The sequence below is a fragment of the Taudactylus pleione genome, unplaced genomic scaffold (genome assembly GCF_031769625.1).
Source record: "Taudactylus pleione unplaced genomic scaffold, aTauple2 ptg000068l, whole genome shotgun sequence".
NCBI classification, from domain to species: domain Eukaryota; kingdom Metazoa; phylum Chordata; class Amphibia; order Anura; family Myobatrachidae; genus Taudactylus; species Taudactylus pleione.
In genome coordinates this window covers 2,559,774-2,577,633 of record NW_028284470.1, presented here as the reverse complement: position 1 = coordinate 2,577,633, position 17,860 = coordinate 2,559,774, and the positions used below count along the sequence as shown (strand labels likewise).

General features: G+C 47.1%; 1 protein-coding gene across 2 annotated transcripts in view; it reads left to right on the top strand.

Annotated features, from left to right (window-relative positions):
• Positions 1-17,062, top strand: part of C1QTNF3 (C1q and TNF related 3) — a 109,339-nt gene extending 92,277 nt beyond the window's left edge. For both annotated transcript variants that reach the window (XM_088466962.1, XM_088466961.1), the window contains exon 6: positions 14,973-17,062. In XM_088466962.1, the coding sequence (XP_088323088.1) occupies positions 14,973-15,132 (160 nt within the window). In that variant the 3' untranslated portion in view covers positions 15,133-17,062. The remainder of the gene's footprint in view (positions 1-14,972) is intronic.
• The last annotated feature ends 798 nt before the right edge of the window (positions 17,063-17,860 follow it).

Below are 17,860 nucleotides of genomic sequence, written 5' to 3'. Positions count from 1 at the left end.
AGCTGAACCACTAGTCATGAACATAGGGAAAGACCTATTGGCAAGTTTACGTTTCTTTTCAGATGATTTAAAAAAAAATTTTAAGGTCATTTTCCTGAACTTTGTTATTTGGGATTGTATGTGCCGTCTACTATAACATTGGGCATCGGCCTTGGCAGACGACGTTGATGGCATGTTATCGTCTATGTCATGACTAGTGGCAGCAGCTTCAGCACTAGGAGGAAGTGGTTCTTGATCTTTCCCTATTTTATTTTTATCGGAGAAAGTTTGATCCTCCATTTATATTATATTGATTTGATATATACGTGTGGCTAATGCGCACACAAACACAGAAAATATTTTTTTAGTTTTGCTGGAGACTAGTGCACTTTGTGGGTTACACCACCCTTTAAGAAATGAGCCAGCCGGCTCTTTACTTATGGGACACAGGCGCACGCTTGTCGCTGCTCCTTTGTTGATGCACGTGCAGCCACAGTGCACACAATTCACAAATACAGAAAATATTTTTTATTTTGTTTGGAGTGCACTTTGGGGGTTACAGCACCCTTTAATGGTCAAGCCTGCCGGCCCTTTACTTATGACACAGGCGCATGCTTGGCACTACTTTGTTGATGCACGTGCAGCCACAGTGCACACAATTCACAAACACAGAAAATATTCTTTATTTTGTTTGGAGTGCACTTTGGGGGTTACAGCACCCTTTAACGGTCAAGCCAGCCGGCCCTTTACTTATAACACAGGCGCACGCTTATCACTACTTTGTTGATGCACGTGCGGCTACTGTGCACACAATTCACAAACACAGAAAATATATTTATTTTTTTTTGCACTTGGGGGGAGCACCCCTTATGGACAGAGCACCCCCTGGACAACACTACAGCACCCCTTTAGGACTGGGACACTGCACAGGACTTTGGAGTGGACACAGCCCCTATGGAGAACTGACTGCACAACACAGTCCAGCCAGCCCCTATGGACTTTGGAGGAGTGGACACAGCCCCTATGGACAACAGCAGCACAGCGCAGCACAACACTACACTGCACTACACTACACTACACAGCCCAGCCAGCCCTAACTCCCACCCTCCCTCTTCACTGTCCACAGCCGAGTGAGAAAATGGTGCCGACGCGGGTACCTTATATAGGATCCAAAACCCGCGAGACCCGGAAGGCGGGATGATGACGTTTTGCATCGATTTCAGATCCGAGTCAGGCGGGAAAAGTCGAGCCTGACTCGGATCGGCCTCGGATCGTGGGGGCTCGGGGGGTTCGGATTTCAGAAATTCGAACCCGCTAACCCCTAATTCAGACCCATTCGCTATATGCGTGCGCTCGCAAGCGGCCCAATGTTCTGCGTACGCACATGCGCATGCTTCGTTCTGTGAGTGCGCAAACTACTTACCGCTAGCTCGCCCTGCAAAGACAGCCCAGTGTAATGAGTGACAGGAGAGGCCGTTTGTGGGTGGTAACAGGGGCAGGACACTAATAATGGGGGTTGGAGATGCGAACGCAGTCGTGCCTGGGTGTTTCAATGCCGTTTAGAGTCATGCATAATTAACAGGCAGCGTCATAGTACACGTCACTTGCCTTTTTTTTACACTGATTTCCTCGCAAAGCTTGCGGTAGGGTAAAGCAACCACAAGCGCTGCGATCACTTCCGATTGTCCTCGATGTACCAATGTTTCAATACACTTCCTGGAGATGACGTGGTTCTGGTGGGCGGTTCTGCCTGTGCGATTGGGCGTACGCATACACAAAGTGGCCGCTCGCTAAGACATGGTGGGCGTGCTTATGCCTTGGCGAGCGATCGTTTCCCGTGGCGTCACTTTGACAAATTTGCATACGCATCCAGCGAGCGTACGCAGATAGCGAACGGGTCTGAATCAGGCCCTAGGTACATAGAATACATTATGGTGAGTGTAGGGTAGACTGGGCGGTGCAGGTGACTATTATTTATGAGAACATATACTGTTCATTAGCCTAAGTAACTATTTCCATCTTACTTCTTATTGGTAAAGAAAATAAAAGCTTTTAACATTAGCGATATGACTCATGGCGCCAGGCTCGGGTCACCATGCATGCTTTGAAGACGCTGGTGTTAAAGGCAGCCTCAATACCTAAAGTGTTGCCAGTCCCCTTTATAGGACTTTTATTTGACCTTCTGTTAATGACATTACTTTAGCTGATTCTTTCAATCATTCCAAACATGTCAGCTGACCTTTAGTTGATCAGGGTTCTTACATAAATAACATTTAAGTACTTCACGTTTCTGACTATAGAGGTTGCACCAACCTTGAGTTTCTAATGCTAATTGTGCTCTGGGAACGTTGCTGCTGCTTGCGTTCTCTGGGGTGGATGGACGGAGTGAGCACCGCCGACCTCATCTTTGTGCGCTAAAGTATGCAAAAGACGCAGCAGGCGCCTTAAATTAAAAGAGGTCCACTGCCGGCTTCTGTGATCCTCTGTTGTGTCCAAGGGCGGTACTATAGCATTGGATGTACTACATGACCATCAGACCTCTGATCAGGTTACTCAAGTTGTCCGGGTAAATCACGCAGCTGGGGCTAGTGAAGCTGTGTTCAGGGACACAGGCACGGCTCCGTCACACCCAGAAAACGGGACCAATGCGCACCCGTTTTCTGTAACTCTTCCTGTTGCCACTCTTTCGCGAACCCCAAAATCCAGCAGCATGTCAATTATGATGCAGCGTTTGGGGCACTGCGACGAGCAACATAGCAGCCCTAGATCTGCACATGCGCAGTGCGCATACCAGGAAGTTGCGGGAGGCTCCAGATTTTTCAGGTAACCACCCACAACCCTCGGAAGAGTAGGCATGTCTCCCGCATCCTGCCCACTTCATAGTGAAGTGGGCAGGACGGGGAGATTTTACGGGGAATTTCCGGGTCCGCTATTAGGGAGCGGGGCTAAAATGTTTAAATCAGGCACCCGGGGGAGACAGTTGTTGTCCGTGGGATGAAAAAAGCCCATCACGGTCATGCCTGGGCAGAAGACCAAAAATTCCACTTCTTTGGTCTGGAAATATTTCTATCCAAATCCAGACAACAACTGTCTTGCCATATGTACCATATGTAAAGGTGAAATAAGTAGGGGTAGGGAAGTTACCCACCTAGGAACATGGGGCCTGATTCAGAGCCGAACGCTCTGACCAGAGCGCTCGCTCTGAATCAGGGCCCTCCTCCATGAAAATGGAGCGGCCTCCTGGCCGCTCGCATAACTGTGGGTGACCACCCACAGCATATGCGAGCGTCCATGATGATGGTCGCGATGGTCTTGACCATCGCGACCATCGGGCTTGTGACGGAGACCTGCGGTATTGTCTCGCTGCCGCAAGCCCTGGAGTGATTTTGGCTCTATCAGAGCCAAAATCACTCCCACTGACATCACTAGTGATGTCAGTGGGGCCGGCTTCAGACGGTAGGCGTTCCCATGGGAACGCCTCCGTCTGGCAGGCACGCCCCCCGCACGCCCACCAAAGGGGGCGTGCTGTCAATCAACATCGACAGCACGTCCCCTTTGGTACGAGACCCGGAGTGATGGAAAGCTCGTTGCTCGCCGGAGCTCCCTCCGTCGTGCGCATGTGCAGAGGGGGAACATCGACCCACTTGCGAGCATCCTGTGCTCGCGAGTGGGTCTGATTGACCCCCATCATCCCTTATACGTCACCTGCAGCGCATTCATAAAAAGTTACTGTCAAGTTCAGAAACCGTGGCTAAGACCGTAAGCAGTCCAGGGACACCTAAATCCCTTTGTCCTGTTGTATCCAAGCGCCTGCAAACCACACTGTCAACTCCCTCCTCATCAATTTCCTCCTTAGTCAGGATCGGAAGTAGTCCTGCAGGCCATGTCACTGGCATGACTGACTCTCCTAGCCGGGATTCCTCGGGTGGATCCTGCATTGCTACGCCTACTGCTGCCACTGCTGCTGGGAGTCGTCCTATCATCCCAGAGAGGAAGTAGAAACACCACTACTTTTACTAAACATTTGACCCTCAAACAGTCCTTAGTGAGGAGGATAAAGTAAGACAGCAGTCATCCTGTTGCAAAGCGGATAACTGAGGCCTTGACAGCTATGTTGGTGTTAGACATGCGTCCGGTATCAGCCATTAATACAGTGGGATTTAGACAATTGGAGGTAGTTTGTCCCCGATACCAAATCCCATCTAGATTCCACTTTACTAGGCAGGCGATACCGAGACTGTACAGAAACGTCAGAAAAAGTGTCCTCAGTGTCCTGAAAAATGCGGTTGTACCCAATGTCCACTTTACCATGGACATGTGGAAAAGTGGAACAGGGCAGACAAAGGACTATATGACTGTGACAGCCCACTGGGTAGATGCCTTATGCAGTAACAACAGCAGCATCACCAGTAGCAGCACATCAGAAACGCCAGCTCGTTCCAAGGCAGGCTACGCTGTGTATCACCGGTTTCAGTAAGAGGCACACCGCCGACAACCTCTTAGAGAAACTGAGGGAAATCATCGCCCAGTGGCTTACCCCACTTAGACTCTCCTGTGGATTTGTGATATCTGACAGTGCCACTAATATTGTGCGGGCATTACATCTGGGCAAATTCCAGCACATCCCATGGTTTGCTCACACAATAAATTTGGTGGTGCAGAATTTTCTGAAAAGTGACAGGGGCGTGTAGGAGATGCTTTGGGTAGTTTGAAAAATTTCTGCTCACTTTCACCATTCAGCGACTGCGTGCCGAAGACTGGAGCGCCAGCAAACACTCTTGAACCTGCCCTGCCATCACCTGAAGCAAGAGGTTGTGATGTGGTGGAACTCAACCCTCTATATGCTTCAGAGGATGGAGGAGCAGCAAAAGGCCATTCAAGCCTATACATCCACCTATGACATAGGCAAAGGAGGGGGTGTGCACCTGACTCAAGCACAGTGGAGAATGATTTCCGTGTTGTGCAAGGTTCTCCAGCCTTTCGAACTTGCCACACGTGAAGTCAGTTCAGACACTGCCAGCTTGAGTCAGGTCATTCCCCTCATCAGGCTTTTGCAGAAGCAGCTGGAGAAAGTGAAGGAGGAGCTAAGACAGAGCGATTCCGCTCGGTATGTGGGATTTGTGGATGAAGCCCTTTGGTGGTAATTGAACCGAATGGTCAATCTGTTGAAATCAGACCACTAAATTTTGGCCACCGTGCTCGATCCTAGGTTTAAAGCCTATGTGGTGTCTCTCTTTCCGGCCGACACAAGCCTGCAGAGGTGCAAAGACCTACTGGTGAAAACACTGTCAGCTGAAGCGGATCGTGACACGTCAACAGCTCCTTCTTCATTTTCTCCCGCAACTGGGGCTGCCAGGAAAAAACTTAGGTATCCTAAGCAACCTGCTGGCGGTGATGCAGGGCAGACAGGACCAAGTTTGAACATCTGGTCTGGACTGAAGGACCTGGCAACAATTTCTGACGTTTCTACTGTCACTGCATATGATACTGTCACCATTGATAGAATGGTGGAAGATTACATCGGTGACAGCATCCAAGTAGGGATGTCAGACAGTCCGTACCTGTACTGGCAGGAAAAAGAGTCAATTTGGAGGCCCCTGTACAAACTGGCTCTATTTTACCTGAGTTGCCCCCCCTTCAGTGTGTACTCCGAAAGAGTGTTTAGTGCAGCCGGGAACCTTGTCAGCGAAAGGCAAGGAGTTTGCTTCCACAAAATGTGGAGAAGATGATGTTCATCAAAATGAATTATCAATTCTTCCAGGGAGACCAGCCTCCAGAAAGTACAGTGGGACCTGTGGTGGTGGATTCCAGCGGGGATGAATTAATACTCTGTGAGGATGAGGATGTACACAACACTGAAGAGGGTGAGGAATCAGTGGATAAGGAGGATGAGGACGACATCTTGCCTCCGTAGAGCCAGTTTGTGCAGGGACAGATTAATTGCCAGCTTGTTTTGTGGGGGCCCAAACGAACCTATAATTTCAGCCACAGTCGTGTGGCAGACCCTGGCGCTGAAATGATTGGTTTGTTAAAGTGTGCATGTCCTGTTTATACAACATAAGGGTGGGTGGGAGGGCCCAAGGACAATTTCATCTTGCACCTCTTTTTTATCTTTGCATTATGGGCCTGATTCAGACCCGGTCGTTATCTACGTACGCTCGCTAGATGCGTATGCAAATTTTTCAAAGTGAAACCACGGAAAGCGATCACTGGCCAAGGCATAAGAACGCCCACCATGTCTTAGTGTGCGGCCACTTTATGTATGCGTACACCCAATCACACAGGCAGAGCCGCCCACCAGCAACACGTCATCTCCAGGAAGTGTGTTAAAACATTGGTACATCGAGCACCATCGGATGCTAACGCAGTGCTTGAGGTAGCTTTACCCTACCGAAAGCATTGTAAGGAAATCAGTGCAAAAAAATGGCAAGTGACGTGTACTATGATGCTGCCTATTATGCATGCCTCTAAAACGGCGTTGAAACACCCAGGCACGCCTGCGTTCGCATCTCCAACCGTTATTAGTGTCCTGCCCCTGTTACCACCCACAAATGGCCTCTCCTGTCACTCATTACCCTGGGCTGCCTTTGCTGGGCGAGCGAGCTGTATGCGATCGCAGTGAGTAGTTCACGCACAAGCAGAACGAAGTGTGTGCATGCGCGTACGCAGAACATCGGGCCTCTTGCGAGCGCACGCATATGGTGAACGGGTCTGAATCAGGCCCTATGTACTGTTTGGGGCGTAGTTTTTAAACTGCCATCCTGTATGCCACTAGAGTGCCACTCCTAGATGGGCCACGTGTTTGTGCCGCCCACTTGTGTCGCTTAGCATAGTCATCCAGCTACCACAGTGCAACCTTTTGGCCTAAAAACAATATTGTGAGGTGTGAGGTGTTCAGAATAGACTGGAAATGAGTGGAAATTAATGTTATTGAGGTTAATAATAGCATAGGAACAGAAAAACCCACAAATTCTGTGATTTTAGCTGTTTTTATGCTTTTTTCCAAAAAAATACAGATCCAAAACACAAAACCCAGAACCCAAAACACAGTAAGGTGGTTTTAGCAAAACCAATCCAGATCCAAAACCAAAACACAAAACACGAAAAGTGGCCGGTGCACACCCCTAGTTAAAACACTTTATTATGGTACAAGTGTGTGAGAAATTGTCATTTGTTCTCCCCTATAAGATTATTATTATTACAGACCACTCAGCTTTGGCACTTGGCAAATCCGCATACCATGTGAGCCCAGGGCCGGGTTACCAACAAGGCAACCTAGGTGGGAGCCTAGGGCCTGGGGGAGTCATGGGGGGCCCATCCGATACTTTATGTCTGACACAGTATGAGTGACAGAGTCTGGGGAGTGCAGAGAATGGGCAGCAGTGACAGATTCAGGAACGAATGACACGTTCTCCCCTGTAGTTTTGGGGAAAATATATTTTTTGTACCAGCAACTACTGGGAGCTGATTTGATTGTCCGGACTCCATGCTCTCCCCTGTGCAGCGGACCCCCTCATCTTAGTAACGTACTCACCCCCCCTTCTACTGGGCATCTTACCTTTCTCCCGCAAGCGGGTTCCTACTCCTCTGCAGCATCGTCTTCCCAGTGATATTTGGGAAAATGGCGCATGCGCAGTAGAGAGCAAAGGCCAGAGTCTTTGCTGCCATGGTGCAGCACCATCCACCCAAAGATGTCACTGGGATAATGGCGCCGCATAGGAGGAGGGACCCACTTGCTGGAGTGTGGTAAGTATGCTTTGGGTGCAGGGTGTGCGGTGGGGGGGGAGGGGGTATAAATACCCCTTTGAGGTGGCCGCCAGCCTTCTAAAACGGCAGCCACTGGTGACTGAGCAGAATGCACTTAACACCAGTCCTGGCAGTGAGGATAAAAGTCCTGATTGTCAAGATGGTGGGACAGTCCCCAAAAGTCAGAACTGTTTTGTCTACTTCTGTGCAGCTTAGAGTTATTTCATTACTCAATCAAGTTTTGATTTCATAAGACAGTTCAAATGTCTGGAACACGAGTTGCTTTGGTAAGCACCCGCGCACGCAGGGGAGGTTTCCGAGTACCTAGAAACCCCCCCTGGCCGCCGCTCTATTAGCGCGCAGAGAAGGAGCAGCCGGCTTTTTGCACTGGCTGGGCTGGGCTAGCTGATGAAGGGAGAGCTGCAGTGCGTAGCTCTTCCCAGGCTATGCCGACGGTGCATCGTGAGAGGCTGTGCCCAGTGACTGTATCCATGGCGCTTTCCCCCGGTGCCCCACAGGTGTGTTTATTACATGTGGGGATGCGCGGCAGAGGAAAGGAGGTGCCGGCGGGGATGTGTTTGTGGTGTCATGCCAGCGCGGAGTGGCTACCGGGTGAGGGGACGGGGGTTGTTGGTGGGGGAGGTGGGAATCTTTAATAAATTATGCTCTATTTCTTTGCCTGCATTAACTTTTTAAGTGAAAGATGTGTGTAGTCTTTGTCAGTTTGTGTGTGTCAGTGTGTGTGTGTCAGTAGATGTGTGTGTGACATTGTGTAGTCTGTCAGTTTGTGTGTGTGTGTCAGTATGTAGTCAGTGTGTGTGCAATGGTGAACTGTCTATAAAAAAATATATATATATATATATATATATATATAGATAGATAGATAGATAGATAGATAGAGATATATATATGTGTATATATATATATATATATATATATATATATGGTACTTGTGTACTTTACGGACTCATTACCTTATTATAGAGAACTTTCGGCTGCGCTCGCCACATGGTTATATTCCCTCTCTGTGCTCACTTGGATGGTAGGGAATGACGCTGGACACTTAATAAGGTAATGAGTCCGTAAAGTACACAAGTACTATATATATATATATATATCTGTCAGTTTGGAAACCCCCCTTTCAAAATCCTGCGTTTGCCACTGAAACGTACAGAGATTAGGAAGATCTGAGTTTGTTTTGTCTAATTTTGGGACACAGTATGTTTATCTGTAAATGGTTATTTGCAGCAGCGGCTCCTGTCCTCTTGCCTAAGGGGGGGCTGCCGCTGCCGCTGCTAGCCTGGGTCCCGGCGCCTGCTCAATGAATCTGGCGGGCATCGGGACCTGTGCATGAGCGGCGGTGGTGCCGCGTATGCGCACACCTAACATCTGCTTTCGGGGCTGCATTGGTTGCAGCCCCAAGAAGCCCTGGAGGGCTTCCATTGGAAGTCGCTCTCTGCTGATCGCAGACAAGACTGGCAGTCCCAGGAGGAGACACCTCCCTCTGGCTGCCTGTCTTCAGCGTGACTGTGGACTGAACTGGCTCACTGAACAGTGGAGGAATTTACTGGGTGGGGGGAGGGGCGGGCACGCAACCTCGCAGCCCCTAGGTAATATCTGCCACCGGTTATTTATTTGTATAGCACACACATATTACGCAGTGCTTTACAGAGAATGTTTCAGTCATTCACATCAGATCAGATCAATTGGTCTCAATTTTCCATTCTGGAATGTTGGCAGTTATGAATGTACTGTACATTTCGTGAAGCCCCCTCCTAATGAATACAGTAATGTGCCTATATTCAATTTCAGTTTAGGAAATAAATGGGCATACAGTATGTATCTATCAAAAGCTTGGAGAGAGATAAAGGACCTCATTCAGAGTCAAATCGTAAGCGGACGCTTGGTCGTACGGATCCGATGTTTCCAAACCATGCATGCATACATAGTTGTGCAGATGTGCGTATGAGACCTTGCAATCCAAAATGCTGTCGATCGTACGGCTTCCGAGCAGGAAGTGGCTTCCGAGAGTTGATTGACATGAAAGGCCGTTTGTGGGTGTTGACGGGGGTGGTGGTCTGAAAACAGGCGTTCCTCACCGTTTTCAGGGTGTTTCAGGGGCGTACATAAATTTCCTGCTACGACCGACATAGAAGGCCGGAAGTAGTAAAACGTCACTCTGCGAGCAGTTTAGAGGCCTGGCTGATCGTACAGCTTAAGGTAGGGTACGTGCTCTCTCAAGCCCCAGAGTACAATCGATACTATCGAATGTTACTGATGTTTGGAGTGATGTTTCTATTTTGAGCCACACAATGCAAGCAGCTAATAATCATTTATTGTAGCTAATAACACTGCTAATTGGCTTGTAATTGATTCAGCTGCGTTTGCATTAGCGAATAATAAGAATAAATATATTTCATGGGGATGGCTTATTCTATGTGTTTTTTGGTAATTTTTGGAGTAATTTGCACACAACACAAGCGGCCGCAACCATCAGAAGAAAATTAACATACAGCGACTGTCAACGATTGACTCGATCGCTAGCTGCTATCACTCGTTAGCTAGAGGAGGTACATTGTTCACGTATGGGCGTCACTTTGGTTGCGACCGGCCGGCCGTGCGATTGCTTCCTTTTTCAGTTTTGCGGTCGTTAAGCGTAGGACCGAGCGGCCGCTTACGACCGACTCTGAATGAGGGCCAAAGTACCAACCTCATAAGGGTCAGAGCGGCCTATGTATAAGTACTACAGAGGCCGATGTACTAAAGACCCCTATCCACTAAGCGAGATTTGCAGGCAATTGAATGATAACGACGTCGTTATAGTTCAATCACCTGCAAATCGTGCATGCATCGGGCACATTTATGTCGGAAACGACCAGCGATGCACGCGCCTGATGGTCATTTCCAACATCTGTCATCGCCCGTATATGCTGGTCAACCTGACAATCACGTCAGGTTCAGCATGTGCGGGGATGATGGATGTGCCTATGACTGAATGTTCAGTGTAGGCGCATCACAGACATAGAAACAACAGCACGATTACAATGTCGTAATCGTGCTCTCGTTTCAATGTCTAGTAGTGGATAGGACCCTTAAGCTATGGAGAGATAGAGATAGCATATTTATCAAAATTCATTTTTACTTTCGATTCGATGTTTGATTTAGCTCACCACAAACCGAATCAAATCGAAAGTTCAAATCCCTCTTCAAATCCCTCATTTACTAAAAAGTATTTTCTATATCGAATTCGATTTGGTTCGGTTTTGAACAGTGATTTGCTGTTCGATTTGGCATGTTCATGTACAAACTGAACAGCAAATCCCACTTAAAAACGAACTACAAATCCCTGACTGAATAGAACTGCTTCATACTTTCACTTTCAGCATGAACAGTTAGTTTTCACACAGATACATGCAAACATCAGTGAGATGCCTGCATGTATCTTACTGTAACAAGCTTCGAAAGAGTTAAATTATTTTAAAAAATGAGGTGGGGTCCCCCCTAAAACAGAACCAGCCCCGGACTTTACATAGCCAGTCCTGCTTGTCTAAGTACAGGGGAAAAATTGCGTAGGCTTCCCCCTGTACTTGAACACAATCAGCACTGGGCTCTGATCCTGTCCTGATTCTGGAATTGCAGGGGAAAATATGCGTAGGGTTCCCCTGTAATTCCCAGAACCAGCACCGGACCTTTTCTAGTGGGGGGCTGATACCACAGCCAGGGGAGCTCTTTCACCCCAGCCTCAGCATCAGCCCTGACCGCTAGTCAGCCCAGGGGAGTTGAGGACTCCCCCAATAAAGAGTCCCCCTCTCCAGGGCATCCCTGGCCTAGGCTGATAGCCCAGGGCTATCCCCGCCACCCCTGGGTTGTGGGTGGCGGGTTGATACTGTAAGTGTAGTGCATATGAAATAGTTTTAAATATTGTCTTTTGCTGTGGAACTGCAGGTCCCAGCAAGCCTTCCCCGCATGCTGGTACTTGTAGTTTCACTGCAAAAGCAATATTAAAAAACACAGGACTCACACACCATACACAGTATAAGTTTATTAAATATACATGCACTCACACATGAACTCATACCTATATATTTCCTGTAGCATCGGTCCCCTTCTCCAGTAGAATATCCACACGGTACCTGTGTTAAAAAAAACATACTCATGTTCTCCTATGCGTGGATTGGTCCTCCTCGGTCCAAAGTAGGCATCCAGGGACTTTGTAAAATAAAAAAATCAATAAACCCGAGCCACACAACAGAGAACAACCACGATGGTTGTTATCTCCCGAATGAAGAACTCAGATGCGGCTCTAGCCTTTATAGAGCCGTATGTGAGCGTTCATTGGCTGAGAGAGGTCAGCCCCTGCCAATGAACGGCTCCCTCCATTGAAGTCAATTGAGAGCCGCAGGGTAACTAAAGTTTATTTTGCGGTTCCCACCATTGACTTCAATGGATGGAGCCGTTCATTGGCTGAGAAAGGTGGAGGCTGTCCTCTCTCAGCCAATGAATGCTCAGATATGGATCTACAAAGGCAGAAGCCGTGTCTGAGCGCTACATTCGGGAGGTAACAACCATCGTGGTTGTTATCCAGTGCATGGATCGGTTTTATTCATTTATTTATTTTAAGAAGACCATGGATGCCTACAGGGAGAAGCGGACAAGTCCAGGTAAGTATGTGTAGGTGAGTATGTGTGAGTGTGTATGTATGTATTAAAACTTTAATTTCATGGTGTGTATGTTTATTTAAACATTTCTTTACAGGTGAACTACAGGTACCAGCGGGCCCTTAATGCCCCGCATGCTGGTACTTGTGGTTAACCAAGTACCTGCATGCGGGGGAGGCTTGCTGGGACCTGCAGTTCTACTGTAAAGACAATGTTTATACTCTTATTTTTTTACACTAAACCTACACTATCAACCCACCACCCACCACCCAGGGGTGGCGGTGATCGCCCCGAGAGAACATCCTAGGCCAGGGGTGCCCTGGAGAGAGGGACCACTTTATTGGCCTAGGCTGACTAGAGGTCAGGGCTAATGCTGCGGCCCGGGGGCCCGGTGAAAGAGCGTCCCTGGCTGTGGCATCAGCCTCCCACTAGAAAGGGTCTGGTGCTAGTTCTGGAGATTACAGGAGAACCCTACGCAATCTTTTCCCCTGTAATTCCAGAACCAGGACAGGATCAGACCCCAGTGCTGGTTGTGTTTAGTACAGTGTAACCCTACGCAATTTTTCCCTGTACTTACACAAACAGAACTGGCTATGAAAAGTCTGGGGCTGGTTCTGTTTTAGGGGGAGACCCCACGTAATTTTTTTTCTAAATTTAACTCTTTCTAAGCAATTTTATAGTAAGATACATGCATGCATCTCAATGATGTATGCATGTATCTGTGTCAAATTCGACCTGCTCATGCTGAAATCGAAAGCATGAAGCTGGTCTATTCAATAGGGGATTTGAAGTTCGATTTGAAGTTCGATTTCAAATCGAATCATAGAAAATAAGGGATTTGTGTGTTGGCCTATTAAAAGTACAGATGTTTTTCCGAGACGCTATTTGCGGACGCTTGTTCTTAAAAAGGGGCCGGATATTTAAATTGAGCGCTCGCTCTTTGCGGTGTGTTGACGCCTCTATGTCTGAGCGAGCATCCGAAAAATGCGCTAGCTATTTTGTAAAGACGCCCCTTTGCCGTTCGCATCTCACGTCATTTCCGTTATTTATTAGATTAATCGGGAACATCGAAAGGCATCTGAACTGCTCGCAGTGCTTGTGGTAGGATTTACTTCCCGCTATCACTGCGAGCAGTTCAAGCTAAAAGACAACCAAGTGACGTGGTCAATGACGCTCCTTTTCTAATTATGCACTCCCATTAAACGCCGTTTGGACCGTTAGGCACGCCTGCATTCGGATCTCCACTCCCCGTTTTCAAGCACCTTCCCCTGTTACCACCCACAAACGGTACATTCTGTCAATCAAATTAGCAGCACCTCTCTGTTTTGCGAGCGCGCGATTTCTGACCGCAATGACTGGTTTGCGCATGCACATTACGACCTATACGCATGCACAGTTGTGCGAACATCGCTCAGAGCAAACGAGCGGCCGCTTACGAGGGGCTCTGAATCAGGCCCTCTGTTTATAGTTCGATTTTACATTTGATTTTGCCTTTAGTAAATACCCAAATGCAAAATCGAATGCAAATCACTTATTAATCAAAATCAACCTTTAGTAAATTTACCCCAAAGTGTACGAAGATAAAAATCAGCTCCTTACTGTCATGTTACAGGCTGTGGGCGGTATTCAATTAGTTTTGCGTCAGTGGAAAAGTTTTGCATGCCGGACTTTAAGCCTACATAGCGTGTTTTGGATGTGGAAACTTATCGTGCGCGCCCCCGCTATTTGTTGTATTCAATTCCAAAAGTGCTGCCAGAAATGGGAAAATCAGCCTGAACCCCCCAAAAAGATGCAGTAACATTGGGGATAAATGTATATGTGCCTGAATAGCCCTAATAAAGCTATTTTTAGGGTTGTTTCAATAGCTTCTTATTAACGTCTTTGCACAAGTGGTGATGAATAGCATAAAGCAGTATTTTGGGGAGAAAATAAGTAGTCCTGTCAAATTTGGGGTACCTGACAATGGGTGCAAACATCTTTTAATGTTTGAAAAGTGAAGTTTTAATAAAAGTGAAATTCCACCCCCATACAAACATCTGTAACCACAAAAACACTTGACCCCTTCTTAGAGCAGCCCCAGAACCTTATTTCGCTAGTTTTTGAATTTGTCCCCCCATTTTGTGCTTTTTCGCCCCCTAATTCAAAGTACTTTTTTGGGGTGTTCTTAAGTTTTTATCCTTTGGGGGGCTTTTCCAAGGGATCTTTCCCACCTTTGCACCCCAAAACAATAATTTTGCACTTATTTTCTCCTGCTATTCAGAGGCGACTCTGTTTAGTCTATTACATTGCATTGAATTTCCGTGTACGCAAATCCTGGCTGGAATTGAACATGGAGATAAGTTTCTGCCACGCAAAAAAACCCCGATCCACGATACTTTTCCGATGATCTCGGCTTTTCGCGTCTAATTGAATACGACCCTGTGTTTGAAGAATGACAGTTAGAAGCTATTTGGTTGGTACTTTATCTCTCTCCACTGTAATTCTCTCAGAGGTTTGATGCGACTCCCCTATAATCTTTTATAGCCCATATTATCGGCCATGGATGAGACGTTGATATTTGTGGAATTAATGCACCACTTTGTATTTCAGTTATGAGTCCAAAGGGAAACAGGACACATCAGGAAACAGCGCTGTGCTCAAACTGGCGAAGGATGATGAGGTCTGGCTTAGAATGGGTACTGGCGCCCTCCACGGGGACCACCAGCGTTACTGCACTTTCTGTGGATTCCTGCTTTTTGAGACTAAATAAGAACATGGATTATGATTGCTTCTGTTATGTTTTTATTTTTTTGCAGGTTGTGAACACATTTATTATGTAGAATTAGAGGGAGAAACATTCCGACATACGTAGGAAAACTAGTTGCCATGGAAAATACATCGACGACAACTATATAAAAGACCAAGGGGTCAATTTACTAAAGTGCAGGTTCTTAGAAGTGGAGATGTTGCCCATATCAACCAATCAGATTCTACTTAACATTTATCTAGAACCTTCTAGAAGATAATAGCTGGGAATGTGATTGTTTGCTATGGGCAACATCTCCACTTCTAAAAACTCTCACTATAGTAAATATAATATACCCCCTATAACCTTAAAAAAAAGCAAGTTTCTAATAATAAAATTGACATATACAGTATATGTGTAAAGGATACCGGTGCCTGAGCAAAGTGAAGATATTTGGGATAGAGGTGATGACATTGTTTTCTGCATACCAGGCTGCAGGGATGGACTGGGGCTGTAGATCAGCGTGGCAGTGCCCTCTGTGAGCACGTCATAAGTGCTTGCGTAAAAGTGATGTGTCTCATCTCACAGGGGGCATGGATAACTTTCACTGGGGCATGCTGCGAGTTACGGGGCTTGGCCTCGCAACCTGCCCTTGTCTCTCACTATCCCGGCCGAGTAGAGCACCAGGAGGCGGAGCTGCTCGACCAGGCTTCATACCGGATAGGCCCATTAGGCGGTCGGCCCATTAGGCCGTCGGCCCTTCTGGCATTTGCCAGAAGTTCCAGATGGCCAGTCCGGCCCTGCCATGCTGTCAGTGAATATTTCAGCTGTGCCATGCATAATAGCACAGATCACATATATCATAACCCCCAACCCCCCTATCTGGACACTGTCCCGCTGTCCTAGCCACAGTGACCCGTGATGGAGAATTATTGGGACAGCACAGTTCACATGTGCACAGCATCTAAACAGTTGGGGTGAGGGGGGGGTCTGGGGTCAGCACAGCAAATCAGGTAGCACTAGGCATGCACCCCAAGTGATAGAAATGGGAGGGCCTAACATGATGCCACGCCCCTTTGCCACGAGGCCACACCCTTCTTCAGGAAAGGGGAGAGTCCCTCTTCCCATTTCCCAGATGTTGGTAGATATGATTAAATGTACAAGATAGAGAGGGAGATCTATCAAACTTCTCTATTTGTCCTCTTTAGAACGTTTGATACATCTCCCCCTAAAAGCACACTACAATGCCTGATCCAAAGTTAAGTAGTTAAAACTACCCATTTGTGTTCTTGTTATTCTTTTTTTGCTTCCCAAAACATCTACCTGCATATAATGTGAAATCATCTCAACCATATTGAGGTCTACGAGGGCATGATAACTTTTATGTATATATTTTTGACCAGTGGTGGTTGCAAGGTGGGGGCTGCAGCACAGTCCAAAGCTGCTGGGGGGGCGGGTGTCCCGTTTTAAACAATAAAATTAAGTTTACCCAGCTCCAAACTCTGCTGCTGGGGATCGGTTAAACTCACAGGGATCAGCTGGGTCTCTTTGATTGACAGGCAGGCCAGGTTTGCCCGTGCCTAGACTCCTGTCAGCTAGCTCTCATTGGCCAAAACTAGCCAATGGGAGCTAGTCAGTGATGAGGCCTGTTTGGCTTATCAATCATATACAAACTGTTCAGTCAGAATGCATAAAGAGACCACAGGTGACAGGAATGGGGATATGTACTCTTGGGGACAAATAAAGTACCGACCAATCAGCTCCTGTCATTTTTATTAAACACGTGGCAGTTAGGAACTTATTGGTTGGTACTTTATCTCTCCACTCTCTCCAAGACTTATTACATCTCACCTGAAGTGAGAAGACTGATAACTGTGTTGTGTTTCAGAGCAAATACAGGTAGAGTACTTCTGAAAGCATTAAATAAAACATTTGTCAGAAAAATAAAAGTGTTCTTACTATAGTACGTGTATGAGTAATTTGTTATCAAGATAGTTAGTAAACTTATTGGTTAACTAACATGCTGTCAAAATGCATAAAGAGACCACAGCTGACGGGAAGCATCATGGGGACCCTAGAAGAGAGGCGCCAGGATGTCGGCAAGTGCAAAAAACAACTTCTAGCATTTGACGCGCCAGAAGTACAATTGTATACATGGTGGTAATTCATCACGTGTACAGTTGTGCTGCCAGCATGCACAAAAAGTAGCTTGTACAGTTGCTGACATCCCAGTGCCTGCCTTCCAGGGTCCCATAATGCTCATCTATATTTAAATTGTTGACAGACAAGCTACTTCCTGTTTACTGGATGGAATAGGAACTGACATGCCAGATAGAGCACTATTAGATACAACCTGCCTGAATGTGACAGGGGTGACCAAATGTATGTTTCCTCCGCTTCTATAATGGCATCCTCAGGACTCTGTGGGTGATGGCATATTATGGTATCACAGGGTTGCCCTTAATTAATGCAGTGGCTTAGTGTAAATTAATTGTTACTTTTCACTGTATATTGCATCAGCTTGATTAAGTTGCAATTTATGTATACTTACCTTTCCGGCGATGCAGTATCCAGGGCTCCGTCTGTCCTGTCTTTAGCTGTGGTCCTCTCTGCAAAGGGTGAAGGCGGTAGAAGGTACGTCCTGTGCATGTGCCGGCGACTGACTGCAGCAGGTCACGTCAGACCGCTGGTCTAAAGAGGGCAGAGCCAACGCCGAGTGCCAGACAGAGAGCAGGGGAGATTTTCAACTTCC